Source organism: Dreissena polymorpha, chromosome 1, assembly GCF_020536995.1.
Source record: "Dreissena polymorpha isolate Duluth1 chromosome 1, UMN_Dpol_1.0, whole genome shotgun sequence".
Classification (NCBI taxonomy): Eukaryota; Metazoa; Mollusca; class Bivalvia; order Myida; family Dreissenidae; genus Dreissena; species Dreissena polymorpha.
The window spans coordinates 41,301,427-41,321,964 of NC_068355.1; the positions used below are offsets into that span (position 1 = coordinate 41,301,427).

General features: G+C 36.0%; 1 protein-coding gene across 1 annotated transcript in view; it reads right to left on the reverse strand.

Annotated features, from left to right (window-relative positions):
• Nucleotides 1-4,799: 4,799 nt before the first annotated feature.
• The window catches only part of LOC127877734 (UDP-N-acetylglucosamine transporter-like), a 41,030-nt gene continuing 25,291 nt past the window's right edge, over nt 4,800-20,538 (reverse strand). The window contains exons 2-4 of the mRNA XM_052423919.1: nt 10,391-10,627; nt 10,033-10,130; nt 4,800-6,539 (exon numbers count right to left, since the gene is read on the reverse strand). Coding sequence (XP_052279879.1) covers nt 5,223-6,539; nt 10,033-10,130; nt 10,391-10,627 — 1,652 coding nt within the window. The 3' untranslated portion in view covers nt 4,800-5,222. The remainder of the gene's footprint in view (nt 6,540-10,032; nt 10,131-10,390; nt 10,628-20,538) is intronic.

Below are 20,538 nucleotides of genomic sequence, written 5' to 3' on the forward strand. Positions count from 1 at the left end.
GTTATCATCCGGAAACTATTTTATTATTTCGAGTCACTGTGACCTTGACCTTTGCCCTAGTGACTTGAAAATCGAAAGGGGTCATCTGCCAGTCATGATCAATGTACCTATGAAGTTTCATGATCCAAGGCCTAAGCGTTCTTGAGTTATCATTCGGAAACCATCTGGTGGAAGGACGGACGGACCGACATGAGCAAAACAATATACCCCCTCTTCTTCGAAGGGGGGCATAATAATACACGCATATACAACAAGAATAAATATCTGGTTAAGAAATATACCATGTCTTCGATAAAAAAATATTATTATTTGATATATTAAAGATTATTTGAAAATTTTATATGATTTTACAATTACTTTGGGAAAATGTTCAACCATTATGCAAATGACATAAGACTGTATGATAAAGTTAAAACAAAGTAAAAAAAACTCACATGAAAAACAAACAAACAAGAAATATCAATTTTACAGGAAGTCAGATATATTTGGTATGAGGGTTATTAAAAAGTTATACTTAGTTATACATATTTGTGTTTATGTACAATTTGTATTTTACAACCAACAGAGTGAAACATATGAGAAACAAAAACTTTAAAATATCTGGGAGGAAAATTTAAATATTGTAAGGATCACCTTTTAATAATAACTGGAACTTTATCAAAGTAGATAAAAATAGTTAATTATTCATAGATTTTTTAATGAAGTTCTGCAATATCACTTTTCAAATAAGATAAAGCTAAGAATGTAATGTTGTTAATGCTGCTTCAGTATCCCAGTAATATAAAATGTTCACTTATAAGCTTATGAGTTCCTTAAAGGATCTATAAATGCATTTAATTGATTATAGAATGGTGAAAAAGTCAATGGGGATTGTACAACAGTATAAAAGAAAAACTGATATTAACAAAACAGGTGTCTATAGGGCACATATGCCCCCACATTCCTTTTTTGTCTCAAAAATCCAATCAACGGTACATAATAAACAAGCCCTTAAAGGGTTGAATTAGACCTTTGAACACCAATTGAGACCTTGACATTTGAGGTAGGTGACAGGTGTTATAGGTAACACGTCATCTTATAATGGTTGGCATTTGTGACAAGAAATTTCTAAATCCAGCAATAAATTATAAGGTAATAACTGTGACAGGAAGCGTCACACGGACCCAAAGACAAACAGTGCAACTGCTACATGCAACCTTCTGCAAAAAGGGGCATACACATGCATTTTGTTACATTTATCATAAAACAAGTGTTAGATCCCCAATTTACATATTTTTATAGGGAAATACAGTTATTGCCCTAGATATGAACAATTCTGCAGACAGAAAAATTGACGGGTAAAACACAGCTTTAATGGTATCGTAAAGCTATAAGCAAAGGTTAAAAGAGTTGCAAACAAACTTTAACAAATATCATGAACGAGAAAGATTTTTAAAAGTTAAACTGGACGAACTTTGCCATTTACAAAGTAAGTAAGTTAATTGTAAACAAAGGCCCCCGGCCCATAATACATCATGTTTACAAAATATATATATATACAGATAATACAGAGAGTTATCCCTACATATATATATATATATATATATATATATATATATATATATATATATATATATATATATATATATATATATATATATATATATATATATATATATATATATATATATATATATATATATATATACATTGAATGGAGAAAACAAAAAAACAAAAAAGAACAAACATACTTCCACTACAAGTATTACGTTCTATATGAAGAACGTATTAAATGGTAAACATTAAAGACTATTTTTTTAATAACTAACTCATTTTCATTTCTTAACAGATCAAAGAAATTTGAAACAGTTTGCCTGCTACGATACCAATAGATTTGCCTAATGTCAGCATATTTAGAGCATTCAAAAAATACATGATATTCATCCTCTGTTTTTACAGATGCATTTTCTAATTGACAATGTGCACATATTCTTAGATTTCTTGGTATTCCTAATTGTCTACCTAACTCTATTTGAAACCTATGGCTTGAACAACGAAATCTCGCTAACGCCTGTCTGCAATGAAATGGCATTGTTATGTCTAAATATCGTTCAGTGTTTAATATACTTTTAAATTGTCTGTAAGTATCGCATCTTGAAGAGTCATTTATATTTTCGTGCCAGGTTTTAGTTGCACAATCAGTAAGGCGTTGTTTAAAACGTAGCATGAATAAATCAATATCACCAACATCCTGTGAGAGCCAAATAAAGCCGAACCCATATTAAAAAAGAAAATCCTTTACATCCGTAGCCCAATTTCGCCTTCTAATATCATCTAATGACTTTAACATTTTACAACAGTTTTTTGGATATCTTCTGTCAGGCATCTGGAGAAGTTTACACCAGTATTTTATACATTTTGAGTGATAAATGACGTACATTGGTAAACGACCACATTCTCCTAAAGCTACACAGTTATTGACCGTAGTTTTTACGCCCAGAAAGTACTTGCAAGCTTCAATTTGTGCACGCTCTATTGAATCACTATATGTGAATCCCCAGATGTCTGATCCGAATGTGAGTATGGGTGTTACCATGGCATCAAATAATTTAAAGAACTCTGTACAGCAGAAATATCCGAACGGAATTTGGTATTCTTTTATGGCAAATAATGCTTTTCGCCCCTGAGCGGCTAATTTAGTTTTTGCAGCCGACCAGCATAACTTTGGGGTATATAGGATGCCCATATATTTATAGACGGACGTTATATTTATTGGACAATTTTTGAAAAACCATTTTTCATAGTGACGTAATGGACCCCCATTTCTAAATACCATAACCTCAGTTTTTTAAGATTTAAATTCATGCTTGTTAAGGTACAAAATTCTGCAATGGCATTTATCTGCAACTCAAGATTTACAGCACTATCTGCACAATTTGCAATATCATCAGCAAAAAGTATACACAATATGTCAGGGATATCGTTTGTTACAAATTTTCCAGTATCGCACTTTTGTCGAATAAATGAACACAGATCATTTATATATAAAATAAAAATAATCGTCGAGCACAAGTCGCCCTGTCTAGTGCCGATATTACAAGTAAACGGGCTCGAAATAGCACCGGGGCTCGTGCGTACATAACTTTTAAGTTTAGAATACATTGAGGCCAATACTTTAAGTACATTGCCCTGGATTCCTTTACGCATAAAGCATGTGAACAGTTTATGATGCACCAAGGAATCGAACGCCTTTAAAAAATCCACATATAACACATAGAATCCACCCCCAGGCTTAGAAATATATTTTTGCACCTAGCTCTGTAAGATAAACATATTATCGGTAACCGAATATCCTGCTCTAAACCCAGCTTGCGCCTCATCAATTAAATCTAATTCATTTGCAAACCTGGTTAATCTATTATTAATGATGCCTGCAAATATCTTGTACATAACGTCAACTAAAGATATACCTCGATAATTTGAAGGATCACTTCGCGCACCCGATTTATATAAAGGTACGATAATACTTTCACTCCAAGCATCAGGAAAGCTGCCAGAAGATAAAATCTTATTGAAAACTACATTTAAAATAGGAGTTATAACGTGTTTAGTATTTATGTAAAATTCCGCCCCAATCCCGTCTTTACCTTGAGATTTTCCACGCTTCAGCTTACTGATACTTGTTTTTATTTCGTCGTCTGTAATAGGCGAATTTGATATAAATAATCGGCCTGGTCGTTATTATACGCATTTGCATGTACATCAAAATTTAGTAGTGGGTTTTCTGATTCTTTAAATAGAAAAGATTTAAAGTATTTAACCCACTCATTGGGATTGATAGGTGCATGAGTTGTTGGCTGAAAACCTATTTTTTGAATAACCGACCAAAATACTGCGGATCTTTACGGGAGTCAATTAAAACTTTACGTTTTTGATTTTGGTATAGAATTTTTTTTATGACATAAGGTTTTGAAAGACCGACGTGCATTTTTGTACAAATGAAAATCGACCGGTTCATTGGACCAACGAAAACGCCTGAGCAACGAATATTTTTCTCGCTTGGCCTTACTACACGCGCTATCCCACCAGAGCGGATTATTTTGGTATTTATTAAAATTGCGCCTTCTTGTGTGCATATCCTCCGCAGCGGTTTTGTAAATAGAGATAATTGTTTGCACAGCATCGTTTACATTTCCATTTATGCAATTTAAAATATAATCGCGGCATCTTTGTAAGTTTTCTGTCAATATCTTTTTAAATGAATCACAATGTTTTTCATTCCATTTATAAGTGTCATAGTTTTGAGTATCGTTTGGTGAAAAATCGGCATCATGTTTTTCGTAATTTAGGGAGCCTGTAAACTGTAATTGGCAGTATACAGGAAAATGATCAGAAATATCATATGGTTCTACATTAAAGTTAGTAACAAATGGAAATAATTCTGTAGATACAATACGATAATCTACTACACTGTGGCCCCCATTTGCCACGCATGTAAAATTTCCAAATTTATCCAAATGCAACCAGTCATTTAAAATGTGAATATTATGCGTACAGCATACTTCAACTAATGTTTTTCCAAAATTATTATAATACATATTATCCTTATTTTCCCTAGGCATGTTAAAAGATTCTTCGTCATACTCTACCTCAGCATCAAAAATATGTTCTAATGCATCAAAACGGATATAATCTAAAAAATCTTTTGTTCTTGCATTAAAGTCTCCTGCTAAATACAAGTAACACTCAGGATAGCTAGATTTTAAAACAGAAATATTGCTTTCAAGCAATAGAATACCATTACATTCATTTTCTTTTAAATATATAGGAGAATCTTCAGGGGAAACATATACAATATATAAAATAATATCTTTCATGGCATGAACAATACTCGACTTAATATATAAAACAATACCATCGACAATATCATTATTAATTCTTCTCACCAAACTTGACTGGATTAAATGTTCTCTAACACAAACACTCACACCACCACTATTTCGAATAGCATTTACAGGTTTAGATCGAACAGAATCAAAGTGGACATACGAGTTTAGAAACGAATCAAATTCCCCAGTAAGATTACTCCAAGTTTCTAATAAGCCGCAAATATCGTAATTATTTAAAAAGTGCTTGACTTCAGCGTCATTTTTATATTTCAATAGTCCGTTTATATTCCAGGTTAAAATGCCTAAATGTTTATACACGATATCGGGATGTGCGTTTGGACCGTGGCCAGATTCCTAGTCGACGTCCGTCTCCCCTCCCGCCGACTGATGATCATCATCGCTCTGTGCGCGCCCTCTCTGCTGTTCGTCGCCTATGAAATTTCTCGCGCCTATGTTTTCCCGCCTTTCCTGCCCGCGCGTCCTTGAGTTGCGCTCGTGGAATCCGGGTCCCGGCTGCCCACGTGCGTGCCCTACTTTGTAGATTGACTGGTTCTCTTCATCGTACCCATATACAGTATTTTCTATTATAAGCCGATTGTAGTTCATCGAAGCGTATTTTCCTTGTTTACGTTCCTCGACCAATCGCTTTCCTAGCTCACGTCTATGCACTTTGACCTTTTCAGAAAAGTCTTCTTGTACCACTACCGACGAAGTACTCCTCGAGCATTTTGCACGCTTTAGTACGGCTTCACGATCTTTATATTTAGTGAACTTAACAATGATCGTGCATTTATCAGGGTTATTGGAGCGTAGACGATGCGCTCTTTCAATGTCAACATGTTGTAAATCTGGTGAATTTAAATTTTCCTTAATGAAATTTCGAACTTTCTGTTCCGTAATATCCCAAGATTCATCCACGCACCCCTCGATTCCATGAAATGTTAAATTGTTTGATTTTGAATGGCCTTCTAAATTATCCACCTTTGTTTTTAAACTTGATATTTCACCCAACAAATGTTTATTTTCATTTCCCTCAAAGTCCTCATGTTTCACACTGGAGGCCTGAGGAACGTATTTCCCATACAAATATGTGGATAACATGACTAAACTAGCACCAAAGCTGAACTGAAAGGATAAGCTAAAGTCAAAGAAGAACACAGAGACTATACAGGAAACTACTATAGCCATCGACGCTGCAAAACCTTTCAATATATTGTCAGCGTATTTGACCACAATGACCACCAGCAGACCCCCGATGGACTGCAGTATTATCACAAGCCAGACCCACAAGTCGTACCCATAGAAAAAGCCGCTGACACGAAGTCGATCAAATTCCTTGATTTCCATGGTGATCATCCCCATGATGAAACCAAGGACGCTAAGTTGAATATTCCGCAGCAATAGAGATTGTTTGGTGCCCTTGATAATTTTCTCGAAATACACGCCAGCAAATCCGGACATAAGGCAAGATATGAAAACAGCAGCGAAGCCGAGTAATCGGTTTTGCTGTCCCACCGAGCCGGCTTTTTGACTGTTTTCTGGATAAAGTTGAACAATGGAAACCCCCACGAACAGGATCACCAGCGACATCCACTGGACTTTCGATAGGGCCTTGCTGAGCATTAGCACTGAAAAAATCGCTGTTGTTAGGATCTTCAGTTGGTAGCTCACCTAAAATGGCATGAAGTAAGTTATATGAAAATTTTGTAATTAAAGAAGCTTTACTAAATCTATAAAACCACAAATACACAGAATGTTCAGTATAACACACTATTACTGGAAGTAAGATTTCAACATCAAACAATCAAATCTTCAGATCAACAAAATTTAGACAGGTTTACTCTATCTCAAAAAATTACATCTTCAAAAATGATCAATTAAAATAATGTTCTTATTGTTTGGACTCTTTCTCTTTCGACAAATAATATTTTACAATCAAATCTTCAGATCAACAAAATTGAGACAGGTTTACTCTATCTCAAATCAAAGAAATCATTAAATTGTCACGCTAATGTAAAACATCAAACATATTGCAGCAGTAAAAACAAAATTATATCATTTGTATGGACTCCACACTTCACATAATTACTTCCCTTTGGAAATAGATAAATTATTGATTTTTCAAGTCTAAGTTGAACAGAGTAATGCAAGTATTATTTCTTCGTCCATTAGTTACAAATGTAAACCCCAAACTAAGCTCATTCCTCCAGTCCAAGTAATTTAAGTAGCAAAAAAGTGGTGACAAACTTTTTCGAGTCAGTGAAAGCAAGCAGTCTCTCAGTTTGGTCAGGAGCAACCCTTTGCACTTATGTGACCACAAACCTTGCATGACTTCATACTATCATAGTAGACAGTGTATCTCCTGCGCGCAGGCTGTGCGGAGGCTGGTCTAGAGCTATGACGGCTTTAGACCCATTTTTGCATGACCAGCTCATATATATATATATATATATATATATATATATATATATATATATATATATATATATATATATATATATATATATATATATACATTAATATTTAGTATTGTACTGTGATTATAACATGTATTATATATTAGGTTTAACAACATGTACACAAAAAATTGATTTCAGGGAATAAGTTTCAATATGTACTAAATTATTGGTATTAAAAAGTAAACATATATCAAAGATATCTTTTTTTACAATTAAGTCCACCTTTTTTGGAAACTCACTAAAGATGCTCGCCCTGAGGTATATCTAACATCAATAAAGAAACAACACCTTCAAAGGGCCAGTCTGGTATGATTTAAGCAGCTCGATTGTCCAATATTAATTATTGTAAGAAACACTTTCATATATCATAAAGGAAGAATATACATGGGTATTCGTTTATATACTTTTACATAAATACTTCTGAAAAATAAAAAAATGTGACCAAGCAAACATTTACAGTACAAGAAGCAGTTTTGGAATGAAACAAAAGCTTTATTGATAAACAAGCCTTTACTATAGCCATTTAACCCTTTCCCTCTTACGACTTAGAAGCAAAGTGATAATGGCTTAGTGCAAACAGCATTATACCAACAGAACAGCCTGCGAGTAACTCACAGTCTGTTCAGGTTTTATGCTGTTTGCTGCTCATCAGTATCTAAGGTTTGGAAATGAAGCATTAAAAACTTAAATCTAATAAAAAATGTCTTAAATTAAATATAACTTTGTAAGGGACTACAAATGTGTGAAATACGTATCTAAGTGGTAAAGGGTTAAGGAAAAATGCCCCATCCCCTGGCGGCCATATTTTTCTAGAACCATAACCATTTTCAAACTCAACCAAGTTATCGTTCGAAAAAATGTTCTGACCAAGTTTCATAAAGATTGAACAGTAAATGTGACTTTTAGAGTGTTAACAAGGTTTTGCTATCGCCATATAAGGAAAAATGCCCGCCCCCTGCTGGCCAAGTTTTTCAACAGACTAGAAACATTTTCAAATTTATATATCTAAGATATCATTAGAACGAATGTTCTGACCAAGTTTCATGAACAATGGACTATAAATGTGACTTTTAGAGTGTTAACAAGGTTTTACTATGGATATATAAGGAAAAATGCCCGCATCCCTGGCAGCAATGTTTTTAAACAGACCAGAACCATTTTCGAACTCATCCAAGATATCATTACTTCTGACCAAGTTTCATGAAGATTAGAAAATAAATATGACTTCTAAAGTGTTAACAAGGTTAAACTGTAGCAATATAAGGAAAAATACCCCGCGCCCCTGGCGGCCAAGTTTTTCAATCCACCGGAACCATTTTTTCAAATCGTCCTACATATAATTGGGACAAATATTCTTACAAAATTCCATGAAGATCAGAAATAAATGTGTGTTAACAAGGCAAATGTTGACAACGCACAACATACGACATACAATGGAAAAAAGAGGATCACACAAACTCACCATGAGCTTGTGCTCAGGTGAGCTAAAAGCAAATACATATTTTTTATGCTTTATAAGAACTGATGTGCAGGCAATTCCTTTCATCTTATATTAGATACTTTCAATACTTTCTGCCTATGTCAAATTGCGACATACAAATTAGAACATTAAAATTATACAACTAACTTAACCATTTACATGTAGCATTATACTTCGGAACAGATGTTCTGTATTTTTACAAGACTTGCCAGTTTGATAACAATAACTAAATGTTAACACTTATGCGTTGTCTGTGAAAAAACACACTTCTATTCTAAATGCACCACTTGTGAACAGTTAAATTACTATGATGATTCATGAATTTGAATTTAAATACTAAGACCAACAAATACCCACTAATTTACTAAATAATCGTATTAATGAACACGTAGCTGTTTGTCGTATTGATTATTTTGTTCCACCACATGTCATGCACAAGCTGTCTCCAGTGGTGAATAAACATTTTATTATTTCCTTGCTTCTTCTGAAAAAGGTTTCCAATTACCGCAATAACACATTTTTTTGTGATAATTATTTGTTCAACTCTTTCTTTATTCTTCAGTAGTGAGTAATAAGGAGATTTATACAGAATAAGGAAAACATGTTGCAGATCTTATAAAAACAAGGCATTCAGTAAACCAATGATAACAACATGTACCCGGTATGTATAAAAATATTAAGTTAAGTTAACAATGTGATTCATTTCCCTTGAAAATAGTTAAAGTACAATGTGTGAGGAAGTGAATTATGTGATTTACCTCCCTTGTCAATCGAACCTTAGTGTACAATGTTTCAAGAATGGAACTATGTGATTTATCTCCCTAGTCAATGGAACTTTAAAGTACAATGTGTCAGGAAGTAAACTATGTGATTTATCTCCCTTGTCGATAGAACTTTAGAGTACATTGTGGTTGGAAGTGAACTATGATTTATCCTGATAGTCGACAGAACATAAGAATACAATGTGCAAGTATCTGAACACTTAACATTTTATCATTTCAATTTCAACATCAAGAAGTGATTTAAATGGTCAATATATGCGCGGTGAGTCATTTCAAGAAAGACAAGTATAAAATGATTCTCCCATTCAGGTTTACGCTAGTAATATGATAATGACGTTGCTGCATATGCTATTCTGGGACAATGCTTTACGAACATGCATTAAGCCCAGTTGTCTACGAAAATGGCCTATATGATGAGGGTATGCTAAGTCATGCATTCTCACCTGGAATGTTGCAGCATCCAGATTGGAGAGGGCGAAGTAGAGCAGGATGATCTGTAATGTGTACACCAGAGACGGAACAGAAATCTTCAAACAGTCACCTGAAAACCATGTCAATGTACAAAAACATGTATTTGCAGAAAAGGCCTTGTGCAAATATGGAGCTTTATTTTAAAACATAAATTGTCACATGGTCTTTTTGGTGAATAATCAATACAATAGTGGAAAATTGGTATTTTGACCTCCCCAAAAGACACTAATTACTGGTTCATCGTCCAAAAACCTTAGGCTTTTGATGCAATCAAGCTATATAGGTTCAATGTAAACGAATCTTAAATGTGAATACCAGCCCAGCGCTCACCTGGCTGCAGTGTGATGTTCTCATGAAGATGGTGGAGACAGCGGCGGACGCTTCCCAACTGATAGAACATGATGAGCAAACACGACACCAGCTTGAGCAACTCTGACATCACAACGGCAGATGTGGACATGAACATGTCGCCCCCTCGAGTGCGCACGTAGCGCATCACGAGTATCACCATGGCGTTTTGCGCCACCAGGGCGATCAGGCTGATGTACTTCACAATGTAGGAAGCACCTGCGGATATGTGAAAGAGTGTAAATGAATTCTGTTAAATTCTGTAACACTTTCTTGAGACTTAGGGACTGAATTAAGATCAATTACTGTAAAACCATTAAATTTCGTGTGGTACGAATTTTCGTGGATTTCTTTGTTCCGCTGAACCACGAATTCAAGTACCAACGATTATTTTTACATTTTTAATCCGAAATCCGTTTTTTCCGAATGTCAATGCCGACATTCTCTTTTGTTTTCGGTTATCTGAGATATTTGATTGAGATATGTTAGGTAATCAAATATGTTGTTTTCTTGATAAGTGTTTGGGTAATAATATTTTTTAAATCAAGCACGGAATTTAAACTGTACATCAACGATTGTTCTCTTTTACGTGAAGTCGTCAAATCAACAGTTTGCAGATTTATCACATATGTCAATTAGTGCCAATTAAAGTTTAAAGAGACAACGGTTTTCACACCTGTATTTTGGGGACCTTATTACTCAATTGTTACTACTAGGGGACCGATTGAGCAGAGAATTGCAAATAGTGTCAAAACAACATTGATGGCAATTAGCGAGCGGGGACCCACAAGATCGCCGCTTATTCGCTCTTATTGACAATTATCGACAACACTTTCATGCTTCAGTGCACATTAATCACAAGCCTTGCTGTCAACACACATTAGCAGATTATTCTTCGTTATTACTCTGGTTGTTTTAAGAAAAGTTTAATTATTATGGCTGTCAATCTTCCTCGAAAATTTGAAATCCACGAAATTACGTGTCAACGAATTAGTTGTTTTTTATTAAACCACGAAATTTCATCCCGACGAATTTCTATACGTTTACAGTATTATATTAAATAAAGCTTCCCTTTAAGGTTATTTGTTAATGTGTTGCCTTCATGACGTTTCATACTCCATTAAAATGTTTAGTTTTACTGAAGTCTATACGTTTCTCCTGTTGCAAGATAAAACAAATATGGATACTGCAAAATCATTTATGAAATTTTGTGCACTTCAATAACAACCTCTTAGTTTATTTAAGTGAATTGTGTTTATGAAAGTTTTTATAAGAATGTGCACTGGTTTATGATGTGGCAATGTTTTGGATCAGTCTACCTGCAAAATCAATGAAAATTAATGTCAAACCAATGGTCCGGATTTTGAAGTACTTGAATACTAGACCCCTGTAAGCCATCTTCACACATAGTGAACATTTGTGGCAAGTTATTTAAAAGTTGCATCATAAATGATAGATAACAGTCCAGACAAGCTTGGACCAAATTAAGCCTGAAAGGATGCATATAAAATAATACTTTATAGGTACGATAAAGTTATTTATATTCAGCACGTTGTTATTATAACTGGGTATAGGCTGAGTTAAAAACTTTAAGAAAGCTATAGTTGTAAATTATCCGTGTGTAACCTATACCAGCCTCTTTTTGGACGAACAAAGACGCCAGCAGCAGCGTGGCTTTTCTCCAAGACTTTCAGGAAATCTTTCGGCATTGCGTATCGGTTTTTATTATCCATTTATTCCGTATTTGAGCATTGTGCAATCACAATTGAGCTTATCGGCAAAATGTGATTTTTTAATATGAAATACATGTATTTGTAGCATCCAAAACCATATTCCTTTGTTCGTTCTATTTTTAGCAGTGCGCGTGCTTGACCTACTTTGATACATGTAAACAAAGAAATTCAAAACTAACTGCTGGTAAATGTGATTTTGTTTCATTACAAATTACTGAGCGATTCTTCGTAACCATGTTTAATACTCTTATTTTAGGTCACTCTTTTGCCAAACGCCTAACGAGATGGTGCATACAGAACAGTTGTACTTATATGAATTTTGATTCACAGCACATACAAGTTTACTGGCATGGAGTCGGAGGGGCTACAATTATGCATCCAGACAAACCCAAGTCTGTCTAGACAGATGCTCATCTTGTCAGTGACTTAAACATCAATATTGTTTTCCTTGATATAGGCAGTAATGACCTATGCAGTATGAGGATTGCTCCAGCAACATTGGCAGATACTATTTTTGCATTTGCATGCTGGCTTATTCAACAGGGCTGCAATCGTGTCATGATAGGTGAAATACTTCACCGGAAACAAGGAACATTGTATAATGCAAGGGTTGATGAAACCAACCAACGTTTGCAGTGTCTTTGTGCAGACCAAGAGTCTGTACATTTCTGGCAGCATAATTTCAATAACTTTAACAGACGCTTTCAGCAGGAGTTTGTTTCACCCGATGGCGTGCATATTGATCCGACACTTGGTATGCGAAGATAGTATCGTTCTGTTAGAGGCGCGGTTCTTTTTGCAGCTCACAGTCTGTGAATGTGAGTCGTCCAGAACAGCAGTCAAACATATAAAATGTGCACTATTTGCTTGCAACGATATTCATTGTTGTATTTCAGCACCTTATAGTGTTGGCAATTTGGTATCTGACAGTACAATCAGGGGCATTGAGAGTAACTCCTAGTCCACACAACACTTGTAGGCAGAGCGTTAGTATCAGCGTAGGTATATACGATAAACTCTATATAATATTTGTGACAGCAGCATAGCATTCCCATCATTATGACAGTGTTAATCATTACTTTAATAAAAGAGCCTTTTTTGGTATGGTGTTCTACTTACCACTTTTCATCCAAGTATCCTGCTCGTTACTTGAGTATATTGGTTTCCTATTTGAGTATCTGGTTTAACACTTGTACTAGCTGCTTTATGTAACCAATACCCATTGGTTCTTGTGTTTAACTGTGTCCTTTGTTACACATGGCATTTTCAGTATCCTGATTGATACCTGTGTCCTATTTGACACGTTATTTTTTTCAGTATCCTGATTGATACTTGTTTGTACTTGTGTCCTAAAAGACACGTAACTGATTTAAGTATCCTGATTGATACTTGTGTATACTTGTGTCCTATTTGACACTAAACCTATATCAATATCCTGATTGATACGTGTGTACATATGAGCCTATTTCGCCACATATCCTGTTTTTTAATACTGTTCGCAGACAATATACATGGTCATACAGTAAACACCTTATTGTCCGAATAACTGATTGAAGATGTTTGACATTCCACATGTCATGTAATCGGCATATAAACAAATGATATCCATAATCTAGTGCAGTGCATGTTTTCTGCCTGTTCATTTTCGTCTTTTTCAGATTAGTATGCCTAAGGCAACGCCATCCACTGCCAGGACTGGTAAGCGGAAGGCTTCTTCACCGCCAGAGGCGCCCCAATCCAGGATTGCAAAGCTGATGGCAGATGCCGTTAGTAAAGATGAGGCAGTCCTGAAAGAAATCAGCCAACTCATCCTCCAGAAGAGTGATGGGACATCAAACCAGGCGCCTGAAGCGGAACGGACGAGTGACGACGAACAGCAGTCTGAGCAATCATTTGAAGAGGATTTGACATCGGTGACATCAGACAACAACGAAGGTGTTAATTTAGGACTTTTTTCCACTGTTCATCCTCCAATTGACGTCAAAGTGCGTAAAGCCATCATGAACAAAGAGTATATCGATTTGAATAAGTGAATTTTTGATCATCAAACAACTGAGACCACAGTCATTAAACGCAGTGACAACCAAATAACAACTTCCGTTCAAAAATCAGCCCCTAAGACCATAACAAACATAATCACATGGTGCCGTGCTTTCCAACGTTTTGCCGATGTTTATGTCTCCAAATACCCTGAGGAGGCATCAGGCCTGTTCCAATACATGTCAATCATTGAGGACCTCGCACAACACTCAACAAACTGGGTCTCATACGACATCAAGTTCAGACAGCTGAAGGCACTGCAGCCACTCCCTTGGGGAACCCTACACACAGAGACATTCCTGTTTTGTTCCTTAACAAAGACACAATCTCACTCTAATTTTCGTCCCTTTCCTTCCAACTCAAGAACCCCAATGCCAACCTACATCATGCGCCGAACAGGTTACTGTTGGGACTACCAACAGAAATCCCAATGCCTTAAGCCCAAATGCCCACAATTACACCAGTGTGGGAACTGCGACCAACCACATGGCGCACACAGATGCTTCAAACCAGTCAGGCCCTACCACGCAAACAACGCGAACACACCAACGGCAAATTTCAAAAGAACAGCCAGTAAAGCCCAAATTCCACAGTCTAAATAAATTTCAATTACCTTCGCCCATATCGGCCGACAAACTGTTATCATATCTGTCTGGTTATGACCCCAATAAAAAACAAAAATTGATTGACGGATTCAAAAATGGGTTTTCTCTTGGCACAACATCTTCTATACCATCATGCTTGCATAAAAACCATCAATCTGTGAACAATCACAATGAACTTGTAAAACAAAAAATTATACAAGACATAAAATTGAGACGTGTTAAAGGGCCATACTTGACACCTCCATTGGCCAATTTTATCTGCTCCCCCCTCGGTGTTGTTCCCAAAAAGACTCCTAACACTTTCCGTATAATCCATGACTTATCCTTCCCTAAGCGTGGTCAATCTGTCAATTCGGCTATTCCATACGAAAATGCTACGGTTGCACTTGAGACCTTTGACCATGTTGCAAGATTGGTTTTGCAGTCTGGTAGAGGCTCCTTGGTCGCTAAGGCGGACATTGAAGAAGCTTTCAAAATAATACCGATTTCACCAAAAGACTTTCATAAACTAGGGTTCTCCTTCAATAACTGTTTTTATTTTGGAACAGTTTTACCATTTGGGGCATCTTCTTCAGTGGCGATTTTTGAATCTTTCGCACAAGCCTTACAATGGGTTTTACAACACAAATTAGGGGTTCTTCGGGTTTCTCACATTATTGATGACTTCATCTTTGTAGGACGTAAACAAACAAATGAGTGCCAAATCGCCCTTGATACTTTCATTAGCCTCTCCAATGACCTTGGCGTACCAATTAAACATGCCAAAACAGTTTTTCCCACTACATCAATAGAAGTTCATGGCATAAATCTTAACACTGATACACTTTCAGCCAGCTTACCCCCAGATAAGATATGTGCACTAAAGGTACTTCTTGCTAAATATAGACATTGTCGTAAAGTGTCCTTAAAAACTCTACAATCCATCCTAGGCCACCTAAACTTTGCATGCAAGGTAATTAAACCAGGTCGTTGTTTTCTTCGCAGACTATATGATCTCACTGTCGGTAAAACCAATCCCAACCATTTGATAAAACTAACAAAAGAGTGTCGAGCAGACCTTCAACTCTGGAACACTTTCCTCGAAAAATACAATGGTTGCACACTACTGACAAATGACCGGTTTGTCACTTCCATTTCTTTAAAGCTATTCACTGATGCATCTGGTTCAAAAGGCTTCGGATGCACACACATGAACTCTTGGACATATGGAGAATTTCCCACCTCCGCCAAATGTCATCATATCAATGTTCTGGAACTGTACCCTATTGCTCTCGCTGTGTCATTGTTCGGACAGACATGGACAAACAAAAACATACTGTTTACTTGTGACAATTTGTCTGTGGTCTTTTGCCTTAACAAACAATCATCTAAAGACTCTGTTATGATGCGACTCATCCGGATTATTGTCCTGAAATCACTACAACACAATTTCTGTTTCAGAGCTAAACACATCAAAACCACAGAAAACACTGTATGTGACCTGCTTTCTCGCTTACAGGTTCAACAAGCACGGGAAGCAGCACCATACCTCGACCCACAGCCCTTACCTATCCCTCTGGATCTTTCTCCCCTAACCTTGCTGAAGTAGAACAGCAATTACTGGAGGCATCCGTGGCACCAACCACTCGCCACTTCTACCAGAAATGCTGGGATAAGTTTTCGCACTTTGTCTGTCAAATTATCGGTGCAACTTTAAACTTTCCAGTCCAGTCTAAATTTGTTTCTCAATATGTTGCATAGTTGTATACACAGGACTTTGCCCCAGCCACAATAAGCAGCCACCTTTCTGCCATTTTCTTTTTTCATTCTATAGCTGGACATTCTGACCCTTGCAATACAGATATTATTCGTAGAATGACTGCAGGATGTCGTAAATTACGTACACAACATGACAACAGACTCCCCCTGCTTTTGCCACACATTCAGTCACTTGTGCACGCAACTTTTCACATTCTCAGTTGTTCGCCCTATCAACAAGCAATGTACCAGTCGATTATCCTTCTCGCCTTCTTTGGATTTTTTCGGATTGGTGAACTATTGCCAGCCACTCCATCCAAGAATGATTCAGTGGTGCAATTAGGACACATCACATTACAATCAAAAGCAATCCACATTGAATAACATTATTACAAAACCAAAAAATCTGACAAACCTGTAAAAATTATAATTCAAGCACAAAATTCAACATGCCCAGTCAAAGCTCTCAAAGCATATTTAAAAATGCGTGGTTTAACTCCGGGACCACTCTTCATTTCATCCATCTCGGAACCCATCACACAAAATGCATTCCGGAAAACATTCAAAACCTTGTTGTCCTTTTGTCAACTTCCAACCACCAAATATAAGCTGCACAGTTTTAGAATCGGGGCCTGTACACAGGCCGTTCTTGCCGGTGTTCCAGAACAACAAATCATGCTTATGGGCCGTTGGCGTTCCAACGCTTTCCGGCGCTACATTAGGGTTCCAAATATTGGTTTAAACCCTATTCGATCTTAAATGCTCACACACACTCTGGTTATTGCTTTGACTCAAACTATACTTAACAGTTGAGGGCAGTCATCATGGGATGCTTTTCCATTTTGCATTGCACATATCCAATGTTTCACTATTTTTACTACTTTAGGGCAAGCATCATGGGATGTTTTGGCCCATCCTGTTAAGGCAATCATCATGGGATGTTTGTTTATTTTGCATTGTACATAATCAATCTTTTACTGTTACCAACCATCTTAGGGCAAACATCATGGGATGTTTGTCCAATCCTGTTCAGACAATCATCATGGGATGTTTGTCTACTTTCATTGCACATATGTACATATTGTCCGTTTTTCGTATACTTTTGCTTATCACATTTGGATATCACAAGAATATTTTCATTACAAATATGTACATCTAACCTTCCACTTTATACTTGTCTCAGGATTACAGGGCATTCATCATGGGATGTTTGTTCATTTTAATATGTACAAATGTACTTATCCATGTTAACCTTATATTTGTTCTAAAATGTTTGTTGCTGTATATACTTTGTGCATTGCCATGATATGATAGACCCTTTGTCATCTGCTAAATACTATGCAGTGCCTTTTATCAACTGCTTGCTTCTTATTTTACATTGCCTTTTGCGCCCTTTGCCTCCTTGGTTGGACGGTGTGTTGGACGGCGGTCGTCCAACTTCATGTCACATGTTTAATACGTTATAAATCTGTATATCTTGGTTACATATTTTTACCAATAAAACGTCTGGCAAAAGTTTGTTGCCAGACAGTATCAACCACTTAATGTGTTGTATATTCTTTAATGTGACATGAATGAACTTCAGAGGGCAAATGGGCGCAAATATAAAATAATACTTTATAGGTACGATAAAGTTATTTATATTCAGCACGTTGTTATTATAATTGGGTGCAATAAAAATGCCAACTGGGTATAGGCTGAGTTAAAAACTTTAAGAAAGCTATAGTTGTAAATTATCCGTGTGTAACCTATACCAGCCTCTTTTTGGACGAACAAAGACGCCAGCAGCAGCGTGGCTTTTCTCCAAGACTTTCAGGAAATCTTCCACAATCCTCCCCTCCACCCACCTTGGCATTATCGAAAAGCTTATTATTTACACAACAACAACACCAAATTATTTTATATAGTCCTGTCATGTTCTAGTCAATTTTTACTTTGTTAACCTTGGAACAGATCCCACTGTTTTTAATATTTTAATGTTTGCACTGTTTATTATGCTGGCGAAAAGCTTATTATTTACACAACACCAACACCAAATTATTTTATCTAGTCCTGTCATGTTCTAGTCAATTTTTACTTTGTTAACCTTGGTACAGATGCCACTGTTTTCAATATTTTAATGTTTGCACTGTTTATTATGCGGACGGCGGTCGTCCAACTTCATGTCACATGTTTAATACGTTATAAATCTGTATATCTTGGTTACATATTTTTACCAATAAAACGTCTGGCAAAAGTTTGTTGCCAGACAGTATCAACCACTTAATGTATTGTATATTCTTTAATGTGACATGAATGAACTTCAGAGGCAAATGGGCGCAAATATAAAATAAGCAATCCCAGATTGTGAAAGCTTTATAGAGCTGAATGCAATCAGGCTTGACATTTTTTTTAAATTTTTTACATGTTTACTTTAATTGTTAAAAAAATTATTGTTTGCCAAAAGGTTAAATACTGTATATCTATTAATGTAACAAGTAAAGCACAAAAATAACACAATTTTTCAAGTTTATATAACATCTATGATTCATATTCTGAACCAACTAAGTGTCTAAATATGTATCAAAAGGACAATGTTCAAAATTCAAAAAATTAAATAAAACTGTTCACCAAACTGGTTATAACCTGCATCAAATGAAATTGATGCTCTATTCTGAAGCTTAACACAGATAAAATGATTGAGCAATCTGGAGTGCTTCTGTTGTTGCCATTACATTTTAATCCTTCCCCCATAAGAAGCAAAGTGAAAATGGCTTTTGCAACCAGCATAAAACCAGAACAGCCTGCGAGTAACCCTCAGTCTGTTAAGGTTTTATGCTGTTTGCTGCACATCAGTATCTTAGGGTTGGAAATGAAGCCTTTACAAGTTTAATCTAGGAAGAAAGGTCTTAAATTAAATTTAACTTTCTTAGGGACTACATATGCGTTAAAATACGTTTCTAAGGGGTAAAGGATTAAAATTAAGATAGCAAATAAATAGCTTTGATTCAGCCTAAAATGCATGATTCCCCAGGAAGGCTGCAAGGTAAATGTGATATGTTTTAAATTAAAACTTTCGCTCTTTCAATCTTATGAATTTAAAGAATCTAGTGAAAAACTTAGAATAAGAGGGCAAAAGGCCTTATGGCGCTCACCTGAAACCAAAAACTGCCCCTTGTTTGTGAGCAAACCACAAACATTTTTCAAACTCAGTAAAAAAAAAAAACTTAAAAAAGTGCTTTCCAAGTTACAAGGCGGTTAGGTTACAATAGTGATTTCTACAGCCTTTTAATACAGCCAAATAAGAAAAAACTGCATCCCAAGCATCCATCCCGTATTTTTGAAACCACCCAACCTTTTAACAAACTAGGTGGAGATATAATTGGGACCATTGTCCTGATCATGTTTCATAAGGATTGTTCGATAAAAATGGCATCTTTAATGTTCACCTGCTTTTTATAAATTTGACCTAGTGACCTAGTTTAGGACCCCATTTGACAAAGTTTCAAACTCTGTAAATAAATATTTGGTAAACATATTCTGAGCAGGTTTCATTAAGTTTTGTCAATAAATGTCCACAAGCTTTTTATTTTGACATAGTGACCTAGTTTTATTACCAATGACCCAGTTTTGAACTAAGCCTGATTATCATCGGGAGCTATCTTTGAATTGCTAGTGATCCGGTTTTGAACTCAACCAGGATTTAAATGGGACAAATGTTTTGATCATGTTTCATGAAGACTGGGCCATAAATGAGGCCTCTTAAGTGTTAACAAGCATTTTCTTTCATTTGACTTTGTGTCTTAATTTATGATCCCATGTGACCCAGTTTCGACCAAGTGTAAATAGTATTGGACTATAAATGAGTGTTAACAAGCCTTTTCTTTTATTTGACCTTATGCCCCAGACTTTAACCCTATAGAAGCAAGTTTTCAAACTCTGTAGAGATACCACTAGGAAAAATGAACATTGGGCATAAATGTCACGTCTAGTGATAAAACAAGATTTTAAGGTATCGGTATTAACCCCATTTTTT